This window comes from Saccopteryx leptura, chromosome 1 (genome assembly GCF_036850995.1).
Source record: "Saccopteryx leptura isolate mSacLep1 chromosome 1, mSacLep1_pri_phased_curated, whole genome shotgun sequence".
In the NCBI taxonomy this organism is placed as follows: Eukaryota; Metazoa; Chordata; class Mammalia; order Chiroptera; family Emballonuridae; genus Saccopteryx; species Saccopteryx leptura.
Window position 1 is genome coordinate 364,328,605 of NC_089503.1, and position 18,205 is coordinate 364,346,809.

The 18,205-nt window shown below is 42.0% G+C and overlaps 1 protein-coding gene across 12 annotated transcripts in view; it reads left to right on the plus strand.

Moving 5' to 3' along the window:
- DST (dystonin) overlaps positions 1 to 18,205 on the plus strand; it is a 502,743-nt gene that overhangs the window by 298,338 nt on the left and 186,200 nt on the right. For all 12 annotated transcript variants that reach the window (XM_066359128.1, XM_066359129.1, XM_066359143.1 and 9 more), the window contains 5 exons: positions 10,753 to 10,865; positions 10,961 to 11,067; positions 13,566 to 13,685; positions 16,127 to 16,222; positions 16,321 to 16,448. In XM_066359128.1, the coding sequence (XP_066215225.1) occupies positions 10,753 to 10,865; positions 10,961 to 11,067; positions 13,566 to 13,685; positions 16,127 to 16,222; positions 16,321 to 16,448 (564 nt within the window). The remainder of the gene's footprint in view (positions 1 to 10,752; positions 10,866 to 10,960; positions 11,068 to 13,565; positions 13,686 to 16,126; positions 16,223 to 16,320; positions 16,449 to 18,205) is intronic.

The window sequence follows — 18,205 nt, forward strand, 5'->3', positions numbered from 1 at the left end:
TGCTTGGAGTCAGTCACACCTTACAAGCTAAACTGGATTGAACTGGTTTACAACAGGCCTTTAGGGTTGGAAGTGTGCTTCCTTAAGAAGATGGGTTATTGTTGACTAGGTGGTTGTTATCCCTCAGAATTTGATCTGTCCTCGGGCTGCAGAACCCAGAGGTCAGGGATGTGCATGTGTTTGTGCAAATATATGGCTGTGGGCTCTGGTTTGTGTGGCCATGGGCATAGACTCAGAGTCCTGCAAGTTGTGCATTTTAAAAAAGTTGCAAGTATAGCCTGACCAGGTGGTGGTGCAGTGGATAGAGTATCGGACTGGGATGCAGAGGACCCAGGTTCGAGACCTCGAGGTCGCCAGTTTGAGCGTGGGCTCATCGGGTTTGAGCGCAGCTCACCAGCTTGAGCCCAAGGTTGCTGGCTCGAGCCAGGGGTCACTCGGTCCGCTATAGCCCCACGGTCAAGGCACATAAGAGAAATCAATCAATGAACAACTAAGGAACTGCAACAAAAAATTGATGTTTCTCATCTCTCTCCCTTCCTGTCTGTCTGTTCCTATATGTCCCTCTCTCTGACTCTCTGCCACACAAAAAAAGTTGCAAGTATCACAGTATGAGGAAACATCAAATTGCTTATTTATCTTACTAAATAAACTCAAAACAGTTGAACTCTGAGAGCATAAATGGTTGACTTCTAACCGTTACCATAATTGTAAATCTTTAGAGAGCTTGTATGCACTGCTTGTAATGCATCTGTGTCCAAGAGAAGTATACAAGTTTGTGTCCACACGCCGTGACTGGTTTTAGTGTATCTGTTTATTTTTATTTATTTATTTTTGTGAGAGAGGGAGAGAAACAGACAGGAAGGGAGAGAGATGAGAAGCATCGGCTTGTAGTTGCAGCACTTTAGTTGTTCATTGATTGCTTCTCGTGTGCGCCTTGACTGGGGAGCTCTAGCTGGTGAGACCTCACTTGAGCTGGTGACCTTGAGGAATTGAACCTGGGTCCTCAGCATCCCAGCTTTATGCGCTGCCCACTGTGCCACCACCGGTTAGGCAGTATATCTGTTTATTTTTACATGCAGTTTTGGGGATATTTTTTGGTATGTAGAGGAAATATCTACATATATTACCTTCTTTCTATGTCCCTGGCCCTGTGACTGAGATTAATATACAGAAATTCTCTGTAAGGCTTAGCTGAAATTCACCTAGTTCCATTTTTTTAAGTCAGAAAACTGAAAAAGTGGCACTCCCATAACAAGAAGATGGCTCACTGGCTGTCCTCAACGTAAAGCCTGGTAAATTTTATAGCAGTTTCTATAGTAGGCATTCCTCGCCACAGTCCTATTTTTTTTGTATCTGTGATTTAAAAAAAAAAAACTAACTTAAAATACATTAATATGAAATAGTCATATATAGTAAAAGGGTATACTATATTGAAATAATGACTTTTCCCTCCACTGGATTCTTGAGGAAATTGATGTTAAGTTTCTTTCATAGTCTTTCAGAAATTTTCTATGCATATATAAATACCTATATATATTTTATTTTGGAAGAAGGGTCAGCTTTATTGAGGTATAGTTTACATAGGCACCTAATCTTTTTCTTTTGTGACAGAGACAGAAAGAGTCAGAGAGAGGGACAGATAGGGACCGACAGGAAGGGAGAGAGATGAGATGCATCAGTTCTTTGTTGCAGCACCTTAGTTCCTTAGTTGTTCATTGATTGCTTTCTCATATGTGCCTTGACCAGGGCAGGGGCGGGTAGGCTACAGCAGACAGAGTGACTCCTTGCTCAAGCCAGCAACCTTGGGCTCAAGCTAGTGAACCTGCTCAAACCAGGTGAGCCCTTGCTCAAGCTGACAACCTTGAGGGTTTTTTTTTGTTTGTTTATTTGGGTTTTTTTGTTTTGTTTTTTGTATTTTTCTGAAGCTGGAAACAGGGAGGCAGTCAGACAGACTCCTGCATGCGCCCGACCGGGATCCACCCGGTACGCCCACCAGGGGGCGATGCTCTGCCCATCCGGGGCGTCGCTCTGTTGCGACCAGAGCCACTCTAGCGCCTGAGGCAGAGGCTATGGAGCCATCCCCAGTGCCCGGGCCATCTTTGCTCCAATGGAGCCTTGGCTGCAGGAGGGGAAGAGAGAGACAGAGAGGAAGGAGAGGGGGAGGGGTGGAGAAGCAGATGGGCACTTCTCCTGTGTGCCCTGGCCGGGAATCGAACCCGGGACTTCTGCACGCCAGGCCGACGCTCTTCCACTGAGCCAACCGGCTAGGGCCGACCTTGAAGTTTTGAACCTGGGTCCTCCACGTCCCAGTCCGACGCTCTATCCACTGTGCCACCGCCTGGTCAGGCAAGCACCTAATCTTGAACACATAAATGATCTTTTTAAAAACATAAATAAGAGAATAAAATATATGTTATTTTGCATTATTCTTTTTTTTCCTTAATCTGTTTTCAACATCTTTCCAAGTCAGAACAAATAGATTTACCTTATTCTTTTAAATGCTGTATAGTATTCTATTATATGGATATAACTTAATAGCATCTTACTGACAGACTTATGTTATTTGCTCTTTAAAAATGTTCTATTGGACTTTGTGCCTTTATGCAGATATGTGAGTATGTCTGTAGGATAAGACCCTAGAAGTTGAATTGCTGGGTCAAAGGATATTACATTTAAAATTTAAGACATATATCTGAATTGTCTGCCAAAACAATTGTGTTGATATATCCCCCTCTGTACTGTCCCCGCCCCCATGAGGCCTTTAACCTTTAAGAAAGAAACAATTCCTTACTTTATTTGTGAATTGTATTATTGCAATTTTAATTTACTCTTTGATTTGTCTTTAACTTTTCCAGTATGTGCCAGAGCTGAAAGTGCAGACCTGTCTATCCCTGTGTATGGTGTGCAAGCTGTTAGTCTAAACATGTATGTGTTAAGACTTCAGTGGGGAAAATGGCCAAATAAGTTGGCAAGTCTGAATGATCTAATCCTTTAAAAGGAATACCAGCAGTATGGGCTGTCTTGGTGGGAGAACATGTGAGAGGGTGCCCATCCCAAAGCCGGTGATTCAGGAAGTGTGTAATGCAGGTCAGTGGCCCACCTCACAGGCCTCCGCAGCTCCACTAATAATAGGGCCCGTGACCGTCCAGCTCACGAGCAGACGGGCTTTGATGAAAGACGTCCCTTACTTCCAGACCTGCCATATCCTCCTTCATCCCGTTTCCCCTCCGCCTCCTCCTACCTTTCTCTTACCCAAAGGTCTCTTACATTGCAGGAGCAGCGGGCAGGTCACCTCTCCATCGACCTTTCTTGGAGGGGTCCATCTATTTCACGACAACACTGCTTTTATTTTGACTCATTTATAGATTCATAGATGTTTTTCTATGATATGAAGTAGTGTATTTGTTGTTTCTACCAGAGTAAAAATCAGCCGAGCTGTCTCCTTTTTCTGGTGGCGGTGGGGGCGCAGGGCTGGTGGTGTTGACCCTAGTCACCGAGGCTTACTTATAATTTACTCTCAGAAGTTCACTAAAATGTAAGAACTGAAGGAGTCACTTCGCCGTCAGAGTCAGTACCATTTTCTGTATTTATTAAATTCTATGAGGCTGTTGCAGAGTGGATGGTTTGCAAAGTGAGTCATAGTTTTATTAAGTATCTTTTCCTTTCTGACTGAGGTGAGATTCCGTTCTTCAGGTACTAAGAACGCTTGCTGTAAGTTACAGTATTTCTCGTTCTCTGCCTTCTCCCTTGTTGTGAGTAAAGAGTCAGTTTGTAGGAAAAAAATTGGAAGAATATTTGAAGTGAACTCAGGCATCTAGTTTTGAGAAAAGGGAAAATTACCTTCGTAGTTCGTTGCCACCTTGAAGTTCTTGGCTGTGTTTCTTTCAATGGTATGTGTCCAAATATGAGCATAAAAGACCACAGTTGCACCTAGTTATGCAACTGTGGGTGGGTCTCTGCATGTGTGTATTGATTTGCAGGGTGGTGGAGGAGGTAGGGCCATATTACAGGGGTGTTTTTTTTTCTTTCACCTGAGGGTGGGGTGGGGAGGTGAGATGCTTTTTGAACCAACAAGAATAGTAAGAATATGCTCAGCCCGAACATGATTTAATCCAAACAGTCATCTTCAGGAATTTGTTATGGCAACTGCTCTGCCATTCTAGGATAAGTGAGGCATACCTAATGACAGCTTTTTGTGTGATTTATTGGAGAGCAGATGTTCAGTGGCATACGTAGCTTTACGTATCTGTGTGTGAGTTGGTGAGTTGTGTTCTAAAGTACAGAGGTTCTAAAGCTGGTCTCTAGGTGAAGGAATTGGGTTTAAAATTTTTTTTAAACTTTCACAGAATCCTTTCCAGTTCCTTGCAAGCTGCTGAGGGCATACCAGCTCCCCAGGAAAGCCTGATCCTGTGTGAGCCCAGCTCTGTGCTTTGTGCACGGACCCGAGCAAGGAAGCGCACCGGACAGAGTTAGACTTCAGGGCAGGTGGCTTCGTGCTTCTAGCCGCAAGCAGTTCCGACCCAGATGCCTTCTTCTGTGCTGGCTTACCTTTCCTCCCTCACACCGTCTTTCTTTCCCGCAGTCTTAACCGGTGATCTCAATTCCTGCTCTCACAGAAAACAAAGCCAGCCAGTGAGAAGTCTTTCTTCTGCTACCAAAGTGACAAACCTTCCTTCTTGGCATCCATCCTTGCCTCTGTTCACAGAGGAAGCCTTTCACATCAACCCAAGGCCTGACCTCCTCCTCCCGTGTTCTGGAGCCCAGCTCCACCATTGCCCCCCACAAAACAGCTTTCTCATTACATTAAACTTTCTTCTCTCAACAGATCTTTCTCATTAGACTTTAAGCTCATCGAAGCCTTTGTTACTAAAACATCAAATAGTAACCTGCCCCCACCGCCATGATTTTTTTCATCTACTGCCTTATTTATTTATGTATTACTCCTTTCCTTAAAGGCCAGACTACTCAACGGAGTCGTCTCTATGCTCTATTTCTATTTCTTTATTCCATATTCATTCCTCAACCCACTCTGATCTGGATTCTGGCACCTGAATCCACCAAACCACCTCCTCTAGGCTCAAGAGTGACTTCTTTGTGGCTAAATCTGGAGACTTTTTTCAGCTTATCTTTCTTCTCAGTATTTGATTCTCTTAGCCAGTCTTTTCTTCTTGCACTTTTCCTTTAGCTTGACAGCACGACACCCCCCGGTTTTCCCTCCTGTTTCCTGGGCTGCCGCTGTTCAGTTTTCTTTGCGACCCTGCCTCTCTCCTGTGGGGCCTGCAGGAGTCTTTCAGGGTTTCCTGTTCAACTTTCTCTTTTCTCTCTTGTGTTGACTCTTATCCCTACCTCCACCCCTTATTACTAGAACCAGTGTTATGAAACTACGTTCTGTGGACTTGACCTTATAAATTATCCCCTGGCCTCTTCACTTTTCCCCACTGATACCATGTTCTCTGACAAGTCAGTGTGGTCTCCTACCTGGATTCTGTGGGGATGCTTTTATCACTTTAAATTTCTTCTCCATCTGACCTCATGACCTCAGATCTGATCGTTTGATCTCTTTTAACCTGCCTTAATGCATTTAAGTGATTTTCTGTAGTTCTTGCAAAAATATTCAGAATCTTTGCAGAAGTTCATGAGGTTCTGCATCCTCTTGGCCCCTGCCGTCCACCAGCCTCAGCCTCACCATGGCCCCTCGCTGCCCGCCCTTCACCGTCACTGGTCGGCTGTCCTCACGTCCCCAGTGCTGTCTTCTCCAGACTTCCTCATTGACAGTGTGTTCCAGAGTCGGGCTAACATGAAATGTCCTCCACCCCCAACCCTAAGTGTGTTCTTTTCCTCTAGAGTTAAACAAAATCAGCAGTGGAAAGGAGTTAAAAGTGTTGCTGTCTCTTACTGAGGGCATAAGACAGTAGACGTGTTTGTGTTTATGTCTGCTTTGTGCTTGTCTTGTAACAATTATCTGATAGTATTGCAGCTTTTTTTTAAAGTTGAAGTATAATTGACATACAACATTATATTAAATTCAGGTGTACAGCATAATGATTTTATATTTGTATGTATTGCAAAATGACCACCCCTGTAAGTCTAGGTAACATCTGTCATCACACATAGTTACAAAATACTTTTTTCTCTTGTGATAAGAACTTTTAAGGTCTTTCAGCTACTTTCAAATATGCAATACAGTGTTATTAACTATAGTCACATTTTCTCTCAGAATCCCGTCTAATTCTCTTGTGAGCGCTAATACGTTCATAACATGTTGAAGAAAGTTACTTTGAAGTGCTTGTACTCCCAAAAAATTTCTTCTGCAGTTTTAGTGTTCTGCTAGTTTGGTTATCTGTCAGTGTGGGTGGTGATATCCTAATGTTACATATACATGTATCCACATACATATATATACATGTAAATGCATATGTATATAAGTATCTGTGTCTGTGTGTGTGTGTGTGTGTGTGTATGCATAGGGGTATATGTATCTATTTTGTCTAGAAAGAATACTTTTTAAAAATGTGTGTTGTGTGAAAAATAAGCGTTACTGTTATCTAAAACTATTTTGTTTCATTACAGTAGCCATATTTTCTTGGTATGTTTTTGCTCTCTTTTATCCTACATGTTGGGACAAATTAAGGGCACTAAGCATACATATAAGTGGTTTGTTCATTTTGGCCTCATTCTAAATTGTTTTGGTTTTATACCTCCAATTTAAAATTTATGTTATTTTCATAAATTTTTACTTTTATACGGTTTTTAATAATTAATGGAGAAAGCTGGCATATAAACCTGTGTTTTTAAAAATTGCATCCCATGATGATTCATTCAAAAAATACTGCATTATCATAGTATAATAACCAAAGTAAGAGTTAGAATTGGCTCTTTTCCATTAAAAGACTAGGTGGCAGAGGTTATATTACGTGATTTTGAAAGGTTTCCAGAAACGAAGGAAACCAACATAGTCCATGTTCAGCTCTCTACAGGAGAACACCGGAACATGGGCGCTGCCTTCCCCACGCTAACAGTCTAGAGTCGTCCTTGGTTAGTCACACCTGAGGTAGGAATGGCATTGCCTGTTAATGTTATGTGAAAAGGAGATGTCACAGTGAAAAGAAACCCATCTTCTTTATGTGGAAAATAGCTGAAGTTTTTAAAGGTTATAATATCCCAGCAAGACTATGAAAAAGTAAGAAAGGTGGACAGGTCACGGCCGGGTCTCTTCAGAAAGTCCCAGACAAACAGAGGCAAAGCCCAAGGGAAGACTAACAATGACCAGGCTATAGGAGATGACTAGGGAGGGACTGAAATTGCAAACCTTTCACAGTGGTAGATTTATTTTTTCTATAAGAAATGTACGATCACTTTTCAGTGATCAAATTGGTGGCATGTGAAACACATGAAAGTATTTCCAAATCATTTCCTGGGAAGTAGGCGGGTAGGAACGGCAGCTGCAAGTCAAGGTAGTGAGCACTTCGAAGAGTTGTAAAACTGTAACTGGATGTCTTTGGACGTTTGCATTCTCATCAGATAATAAAGGAGTATAAATTGCTGCTTACCTTCCTAGGATTAATGATATATTTTTAAAAAGTTTCTCGTGTAGACACTTCTTCCTTTCTCACAGTGGTTTTAAAATTTTATTCTTTTTGCCTTGGTCGGTTGGCTCAGTGGTAGAGCGACGGCCTGGCGTGCAGAAGTCCCAGGTTTGATTCCCGGCCAGGGCACACAGGAGAAGTGCCCATCTGCTTCTTTACCCCTCCCCTTCTCCTTCCTCTCTCTCTCTTCCCCTCCCGCAGCTGAGGCTCCATTGGAGCAAAGATGGCCCGGGCACTGGGGATGGCTCCTTGGCCTCTGCCCCAGGCGCTAGAGTGGCTCTGGTCACGACAGAGTGACGCCCCGGATGGGCAGAGCATCGCCCCCTGGTGGGCGTGTCGGGGGAGGGGGGGGATCCTGGTCAGGCGCATGTGGGAGTCTGTCTGACTGTCTCTCCCCATTTCTAGCTTCAGAAAAATACAAAAAAAAAATTATTCTTTTTAACTTTTTGCTTAATTTTGTTCTACTGCAGCTTTTTAATGGAGGAAAACCTTTTCTGTTTTTGTTCCATGAAAGGGTTAAAAATCATGATAAAGAGTTGACTTACCCAAACTCATGTATTATACAGCTGCTTTTGTGCTGAGATGACTGTGTCATTCAGAAGGAAGTTTTATGTTTTATTCTCACTCAAAAACTAGATTCTTCAATGACTTTATTCATTCTGTCTGGGATTACTCAGCGCTCACTGTCTTTGCTAATGGCAGGGTTCGCATAACAACATGCTCTTTCTTGTTGGAGATTTGGCACACTCAGAGAGGCTGGTTTTTATTTCTTCAAAATGTGTGAACTTTTATGGAAGCAAAACAATTTTTTGAACTTTAGATATTTGTTATTGTCTAGACTGTTGTACACACCTGGTTAGTAATGTTGAATTTGGCAGATTCTTCAAAACGGGTCTATGTGAGAAGAAAAATGCTTCTAAGTGAGTAAAAAATGTTATTACTAGAGGTATGTCATTTAACTCTGCTATTGTCAGCAGATTTATTGTTTCTATAAGAAATGTACGATCACTTTTCAGTGATCAAATCGGTGGCATGTGAAACACATGAAAGTATTTCCAAATCATTTCCGGGGAAGTAGGCGGGTAGGAACGGCAGCTGCAAGTCAAGGTAGCCTACACTTCGAAGAGTTGTAAAACTGTAACTGGATGTCTTTGGAAGTTTGCATTCTCATCAGATAAAAAAGGAGTATAAATTGCTGCTTACCTTCCTAGGATTAATGATATATTTTCAAAAAGGTTCTCATGTAGACAGCCTTCCAAGTAGTAGTGGAAATCACCACATTTGCCCCAGGCTCCCTCTGAGCCCCCCACCCCTCTGCAGCTCCCCCAGATGTGGAAACCCACATGCCTGCGAGCTAGTGCCTTCTCTGAGAAGTGGACAAACAGGGTCTGACTCAGTGATTGTGGAAGTGGGTGCCACTCTTTCTGAAGGCTTTACTGTTTCCACGTTTGTTTCTGCATTCTCTTAGTGCTTTGTTTTTGAGATGAAAGTTTCCTGACTGGCTTCTGGCCTGAGTAAAGTTTTCAACTGCCATATTTTGCCTCCTAATTTGAGGAGTATTTTAGAAGTCTTTTCTTGTCTCATGTAGATAGAGCTAGCTTCAAAGTGTCTTTGTGGTTTAGAGTATCATGTAAGTTTAACAAATTAGAAAGAAATGAAGTGTGAGTGTGTGTGTGTGTGTGTGTGTGTGTTGACATGCGTGGTTTTTTTTTTGTTTGTTTGTTTTTTTGCATTTTCTTTTGCATTTTTCTGAAGCTGGAAACAGGGAGAGACAGTCAGACAGACTCCTGCATGCGCCCGACCGGGATCCACCTGGCACGCCCACCATGGGGCGACGCTATGCCCACCAGGGGGCGATGCTCTGCCCATCCTGGGCGTCGCCATGTTGCGACCAGAGCCACTCTAGCGCCTGAGGCAGAAGCCACAGAGCCGTCCCCAGCGCCCGGGCCATTTTTGCTCCAATGGAGCCTTGGCTGCGGGAGGGGAAGAGAGAGACAGAGAGGAAGGTGCGGCGGAGGGGTGGAGAAGCAAATGGGTGCTTCTCCTGTGTGCCCTGGCCAGGAATCGAACCCGGGTCCTCCGCACGCTAGGCCGACGCTCTACCGCTGAGCCAACCGGCCAGGGCGACATGCGTGGTTTTGAAGATACAGACTAGTGCTTATTTGGTTTTTTATTTATGATTCAAATTGCTAACCAACCAACCTATTTACCAACTTATCTGTAGGTACTTAGTGAATGTCTACTAAGTATATGTCACTCTATCTCAGCAGAAGGATAAAATACAAATGTATATTATTAACCCATGGTTCTTGCTGTCTTGGTGTTGACCAGTTGGGAGAAGCAAGATGTACAGGCACATTAAGCAGTGAATCAATAGGGCAAGGAAGTATATGCATACTCTAAGATTGACGGGCACAGGCCCAGGAGTATGAGTGCAGGGAACAGAGGGTGAAACTGAGAGCTGGGAAGGTGAGTGAAGGCTCCGCAGAGGAGGTGGGGCTAGCTCTCTGCAGAGATGAGTAGGATTGTAGAAGACAGTAGTGATACAAAAGGATGTCCTGCACGGGGGATGCAGGGGCCTGGCGCTGAACTGACTAGAAGCTTTTGTGTTTGGGGAGAGCTAGTGAGAGGCTGCTGGTTGGGTTGGAAGGATGCTGCTGAGCAGTGGAGCTTATAGAGGTTGAATGGGACAGATGGTCTAGATCAGCGGTTCTCAACCTGTGGGTCGCTACCCCGGCGGGGTCGCCCAAAACCATCAGAAAATACATAATGCATACCAGGTATTTACATTCCGAATCATAACTGTAGCAAAATTACAGTTATGAAGTAGCCACCCAAATTATTTTTTGGTTTGGGGTCACCACAACATGAGGAACTGTATTGTGGGGTCACGGCATTAGAAAGGTTGAGAACCACTGATCTAGATTTTGATTATGAGGGCTATGTGCACCTTACCGAAAATGATCTATGTTCAAATTTTTGTCTTTTTCTCATTATACTTGCTTTTGCCACACAAAACTTTCTATAAGATGTAAGCAATATTTGATGAAAACCTCTGTGAAATATTAGAATTTACAGCATTTGCTATATAAATAGATACATACGTAAATATAATGTTAAATTGGTATGTGAGAAAATGTAATTGATACAGTGAATTTTTTCCTAGGCCGGACCTGATAGACATGAATACTGTTGCTGTTCAAAGCAACCTTGCAAATTTAGAGCACGCTTTTTATGTAGCAGAAAAAATTGGTGTTATCAGACTTCTGGATCCTGAAGGTGAGTTCTTGTCTTGGCTGGATATAGACTGGCATGAAAGTTTAATCAGGAGTAATCTGTCAACATTTTGAAATAATTTATGTTGCTGCTTTTAGATGTTGATGTTTCCTCTCCCGATGAAAAGTCAGTAATAACGTATGTGTCATCTCTCTACGATGCATTTCCCAAAGTCCCAGAAGGTGGCGAAGGCATTGGTGCAAACGTGAGTGTTGACCTTTCCATCCTAGAAACTTCTGGTTCAGTCATGCCTAGTTAACTGAATTGGTTGATAGTGCCTTATCATTCTTAAATATCAAATATTTTAAAAAGAATTTGTGTTAATATGCTATTTATTAAACTGACATTGAATGCATTTTAATGACACCATTCTACCATTAAAATTAAAATTCAACAAAAACTGTGCTCTCTATCATAAGGTAGGCTATTCAGAGTTACTTGGCATTTTATAAATAATAGCTATAATGAATTTTGGAGAGTTTCATTTAACTTCCTGCTATTTTACAACTGCCTGTTTGATGTATTTGTATAGAGAATATTTCACATTTGTTTTTAAGTTTATTAATAATGCGTATAGTCCCATGAGAGAAGTTGGCTTGGTATTGTTTTTCTGCTTTAACAGTGAGACCCCGAGGAAGGTTATTTATTTTGCTACATTGACAGAGCTACTGTGTGAGCAGGGCAAGGTTTCTGACACATAGCTTTGAACTCTTTATTAGTTCACACTTTGTGTAATTAAGTTCAACCATCCATTTCTTAGTGGTCTTGCTAACAGCGTGTCTGCATTTCTGGAAGAGACAGGAAACCCTATATACGTGCTGTACATTTGGGGATGACCACCCCTCACCCTAGGACTCCCCCCTCCCCCTTGCGGGTACCATTTAAAAAAAAGTTTACTTTGAAGATTTAGGAACTCATCTTGGCGAGCTCTCTTTTCTGGTCTTTCAGCTCTGTATGCTGCTGTTTTTAGACTTACTTCCATTCTCTTCCTCTTGTTGTTTCACTTATGTACTCTTTTGAACTCTAGTAACTTGCTCCCGTGGTCATCCTCTCCTCTGATTTAATGCAGTTCTCCAATGTTGCAGTGTTGAGTGTTACTTGGGAATGTTACTTGAGGTCATTCCTTATTGTCTCACTACCTCCACCCGGTTCCTGACTATTAGCTTTTCACATTAGAAACAGGATGATAACTTTTTTTTTTTAAGTGAGGAAGAGGAGATAGACAGACTCCCCCACATGTGCCCTGACTGGGATCCACCAGGCAACCTCCCTTTGGGTCCGATACTTGAATTAACTGAGCTATCTTCAGTGCCTGAGGCCAATACTCAAATCAACTGAGCTGTTCTTGGTGCCCCAAGCTGATGCTGGAACCAGTGGAGCCAATGGCTGCAAGGGGGGAAGAGAGAAAGAAGGGGGAGAGAGAGAGGGCAAGAGAAGCAGATGGTCACTTCTCTTGTGTGCCCTGACTAGGGATCGAACTCGGGATCTCTGCACACTGGGCCGATGCTCTATCCACTGTGCCTGCTGGCCAGGGCCCAGTGATAGCATTTTTATGGTTTTTCATGTGCCACTATTTTTCTCTCCCCATCAACTCTGCACACTGTCACTGAATTAGCTTGAAAACTTTGCGTAGCTCCATATGGCTTGCAAGATTAAAGCCAGTTTAGTTTCTGACATTTCAAAATTCTGCATATATGAATCCGGCTTGCCTTCATGTTTAGCTATGACATCTCAACCAGACTGTCTGCTGGTAGCCAGGGCATTTCTGTTTCAGAGTCCTCCTAGCTCCCTGGGCTCCTCTATCTTTATGCACTCCTCTCTGCCCCTCACCAACAATTACTTACTGGCAGTTTCAGAACTGCTCAGGGACTACCTCTCCCCAAAAAGCCTTGTAGGGACCATTTCGGGCACACTGACGCTTAGCTGATTCTCATCTCCCCTCCCAGTGTATAACACCTGCTTCCGTTATTTCAACACTTAATTAAACACTGCTTCTCATTTTGTTCAGCTGTTTATATTATGAGTCTCTCTTGCCTCCCCATCTAGACAGTAACTCTTTGATAATAGGTGTTCTGTCTTAAAGCATTATATTTTTATTACAACACTTAGCACAGTGCTTTAAACCTAATGAGCGCTCATCAAATACCTAATTGAATATGGCAGTTGACAACTTTCCAGTTTCCTCCATGTTTAAAAAGTTTGCTAAATGAGGCCTTGAGTAATTGCACTATGTGTGTTGCCTGTAGTTTTCATTCATATCTAGTTTCTTACACACTGTAGAGTTCTTCTGAGTTTCATACGCACGGTAGATTTAGATCGAAAAAGTATGGCAGAGTGGCAGTTCACTTGGCTTACGTAAGCTATTATTCCCCCTCCTTTGCCCCTGGGAGGTGACTCTGGAGGTTTTTCTGCTCTGCTTGGACACTTCCTCAACCCTTCCCAACACAGAGCTTCAGGCAGCCACGGTCTCTGGATCCGAACTGGCTCTCATTAGGCTGGTCGTAGGGTCGATATCAATAGCATGCTTTTAGAGCTGTTTATGTGGACAGGATCGGGACTGCACGGACAGTAGGAAACGTTTAGCCGGTTCTCTCTGTCAGGCTTAAGGATGGGTAACGGCACAGGGACCTCTGACTAACCTGTGTGAGATATGAATGTTATTATCTACAGACACGGACCTTTTCTGTCACTTCATTGTTCTAGGATGTTGAAGTCAAATGGATTGAATACCAGAACATGGTGAACTACCTCATCCAGTGGATTCGACACCATGTGACCACAATGTCTGAGAGAACATTTCCTAATAACCCTGTAGAACTAAAGGTCAGTGGCACTTCAGAAGTTAACTAGAATTGACTTGATTATTAAACTTTTAAATCATGCTGTAATAATTCTTGTTATTTTACAAGTGCAAGAAAAATGGCCCTTGGCATGACATTAGTAAGTAGGCATTTAAAGGACAGTGCTCATCTTCCTATTATACAGAGAAAATGGAGGTCAACGTTAGTAATGACAACATAATAGCAACAATATCCTGAAGAAATTTAGAGTCCCTTAGTTTTGAACTGAGAGTTTGCCGGTTTAAGAGAGTCTCTGGACGTGCCCTTGCCACATTGTTTCTGGTGCATGGGAAGTGCTTGGAGCCTCCCAGATGGCTGGGGTGGGAGGGCCCCCGGGGAGCTTGCTCAGGGTGACAGTGTTTGGGAGTGTGCCTGTGGTGTTGAATCCTGTTTTAAACTGCTTCAGAGCCGCCTTTTGTATACAAGAGGTACATACTATAATTCATTATAAATTTGAAAATAACGTAACTGACTTCCAGTGTAAATCAATTTATGGTTTAGTAGAGCATTTGCTACTACCCACAAACAAGTCTAGCTCGAAGCAGCAAAGACATTACAGAACTATAAAAGGCATTATAGACATATAAATTTAATTGAAGAATATGTTGCCTCATTTTGTATATTAGGATTTGTAATAGCAAAATAATCTGCTTTATTTCAAGAAACCAGTAATGTGAATATTAACAAAGTCCCATTGCTTGAATTATAAGCTTTGTTTTCATGATCACACTGGAGTTACAAAAACTGTGATAAGCCAGGGTGGGCCCTGTTGAAGTTGTTCACTGTGTTCACGCGTCTGTGCAGAACATCTGTGCAGCAGCTCTTAATTCATATTGCCACAGGGAGTTTGTCCTTGGCACCAAGTTACTTGGCATGTGTTCATATGATGCTTTTTAAGTGTTCTGAAGTTGTTTGTATGAAGTCTCCCTTTGTGGATGTAAAACTTTCCAGGGCAAGGCAGATTTCTCCCTTATCACCATGTCTGCCACAACATTCAGCATATTAGGGTATTCTGTGCTCATTTACTGATGATTGTCTTGAAACATTGTGTTTTAAATTCAAAACTGTTTTCAGATTTCAAGTTCAAATTATTTCCAAATGGATTCCTATTGTCCAGACACTTGGGTAAATTTGTAGTGACTTCTGATCAGGGCAGATTCTTAACGTTTAGGAAAAAGTTTGAGTGATTTACCAGATTACTTGCTGGTGCCTAGGATAGGATTATATACATATATCTATATGGAAAATGCCAGTAATTTTATTAGTCAGCAAAATATTGGAGTCCTTCAGAAATGTGTTACTTGAAGATTTATTTATTTTCTTCTTTTCCAAGTAAGAGAAGGGGAGAGAGAGATGGACTCCCACATGCGCCCTGACCAGGATCTACCCGGCAATCCATATCTGGGGCCAATGCTCTGCCCATGGGGCCATGCTCACAACTGAGCTATTTTTAGCACTCGAAGCGGAGGCTCCACAGAACCATCCTCAGTGCCCGGGGCCAGTGTGCTCAAGCTAATCGAGCCATGGCTGTGGGAGCAGAAAAGAGAGAGAGAAAGAGAAGGAGAAAAGGGTGAGGGGTGGAGAAGTAGATAGTCGCTTCTCCTGTGTGCCCTGACCAGGAATCGAACCTGGGACATCCACATACTGGGGTGACACTCTACCACTGAGCGAACTGGCCAGAGCCTACATGAAGATTTAAAGGGACTTTTTTAAAAACAGCATGAATAAAGATGAAATAGTATACACTTATTAAATGTGGAGATATTTATCCACATAGTTTTTATGAAGGTCCTTTTTAGTAAATATGATAAATAAATTATATATAAAGAGATTCTGCATTACTATCTGCAATCTCGGTAATTTAATTATATGGTTGAAATATATATAATAAAGCAGTAACCAATAACATCTATCTTTGTTTACTAAGAGATTTGTTTAACCTTGCCAGCTGGACTTTAAGCTAAATTTTAGTTCCATCTATCTGATAAGGATTCTATTTTCAACGCTAGATCCATGGTGTAGACAAGAACAGGTTTTTTGTTTTTCTTTTTTCCTTTTATGGAAATTGCATTAGATTATTTCTTTAAAAGTGAATTTGTAACACTTAGAAAGTATATCTTTTAAAGGCTGTGTTTTCTTGTTTGTATGATGAGAGGATTTTAGTAGAGCCTCAGTAAACGCTACCATGGATTATTACTATCCAGATGACTGTGTGGCACATCTTGAATCAGGCTCACATATAACCCTCATCAAGTCTTATATAACCCAGTTGCCAACTAGCTGGTATAGTTCTTGAGTGTCAGTTTTATAAAGGAATTCCACTGAATGCGTTTGACACAGCGGCATTTGAAGTGGTCACATTATGCCATAATGAAAACAAGTCTTAGACGTTTGGGCCTTCATTTATTTTTCCTTTCATTTTAGGCACTTTACAATCAGTATTTACAGTTTAAAGAAACAGAAATTCCACCAAAGGAGACAGAAAAATCAAAAATTAAACGCCTATATAAATTATTAGAGGTAAGCAGAGGTCACCTTTGTATGGTCAACTGTTATCATTATTTATTTATTTTTACATAGAGCATTTGCTTGCATTACATTTGTTTTGTTTTCTCAAGATTTGGATAGAGTTTGGACGCATCAAGCTCCTTCAAGGTTATCATCCAAATGACATAGAAAAAGAGTGGGGGAAGCTCATCATTGCCATGCTTGAGAGGGAGAAGGCGCTTCGCCCCGAAGTGGAAAGGTAAGTGGAGTTCTTGCTGCCCGGGATCTCAGCGGGGTGGGGCTGGGGGGTGTTTTTTTCATGGAAAGAATTTACTGTTTTGGAGCCAGTGTTACTTCCTCCAGAAACCTTCCATGGCCTTCCAGGCTAGTTCAGATGTCTTGTGTATAACTCTTATATTTACATAGATTGTTCCATCATGGCTCTTATCTTGCTTGTAGTTTTATATTTATTGCTGTGATCATTTGATTAAGGGTTACCTGTTCCACTGTGATGCACTCCAGGAATGTTTTCACTGGCCCTTGGGTTGCTAATGTTTTAGCACAGCTCCTGGCCCATACCGAGACATACAGTATACTTTTATTCTCTGTGCCCCACACTTGACTTCAACATTGTTGAAATATGAAATAAAGCACTGACAGTATGGGAGCAAGTCTAACTGGTCAGTCCTTTATTACATTACGGACCACACTCTATTTTTTATTGATTAAAATATTTATTACACAACAACAGAATAGTATCTGGAACACCAATATAAGGCATACTGTGGAAGAACATTTCATTATTAAATTAAAAGAACAGGTTATATATTGGAATGGTCTTTTTTTATTGATTTTTTTATTGATTTTAATTTATTGTGTTTACATAGATTCTAGTGTTGCCCTGAATGCATCCCCCCTTCCCTGTATTTCCCTCTACATCTCCCTTGTCCCCCTTCTTGTAGTGCCCTCCCCCCTTCCCTTCAGGTTTATCCCATCCTATCATCCCCTTTCCCTCTGTCCTCTTTTCCTCTGGTCCCTTTGATCTCTCCTCTGTCTCAATTCGGTTCCTTAGTTCACATTGTTCACTGGATTCCTCACGGATCACACTCTTGATAAAGCATGATATTATATCTATATAACTGGATCATTAGAACCAAAATAAACTTGAAATACCAGGGGTCCTTGGGTTATGACACAGTTTCATTTCTACAATAGTGACGTAACCCGAATTTCAGTGTAAGTCAAAACACATCCTAGCCTAAGTTCCTTACCTATCCTAACACAGTTGTAAAATCATAATCTAAAACACAACTAAGCCACAGAAAAAGGAAATGGACATAAATATACTATACTGTATACTGTACTGTAGTAACAGAAAAAATGACCAAAAATGAGTGTAAAAAAAGAATTCCTTCCCTTTATTCCTGTGGTGGGCTTGCACACTGGAAGGGGCATTGCAAGGTGGGAGAGAGTGACCTATTGGGAGGAGGAAGCTGGAGAGGCAGGAGAACCTGCAGAAGGTGCTGGAGATACTGGGTCAGGTGTATCAGGATTGCCTAAGGAACATGCAGGAGACAATGGAGATGATTCCACCTGGACTACAGGTGTTTCCTCTCGAGAAGCAGCTGATATAGAGGGTACAGGATCTGTTGCAGGCCTCTCTACCTTCTTAAAGAATTGTTCTAGGCTAGTCTGGAAGGTTGATGACTACTTCCCTTCCAAAATCTGCCTATACCATTGCAAGGCATCTGTGGACCTTAACTAAACCTGTCATCGCTGTATGACGCTAATGGCGTAAGCCGAAACACTCATGTCTCGGGTTTTTTAAGTTTTTATGGGAGTGAGCATCGTAAACTCAAAACATATGGCGAGACTGCTGTAACCTGAGGACCCCCTATACTTGGGATGGACCTTTTATGGAGGAGGCATTTGTAGGTGATTAAAGTAAAATACTAAGATAATCATCCAAATTAATGGCAAAGCCTACCAGTGAAAGGATATGGAGTTGATTTTTAG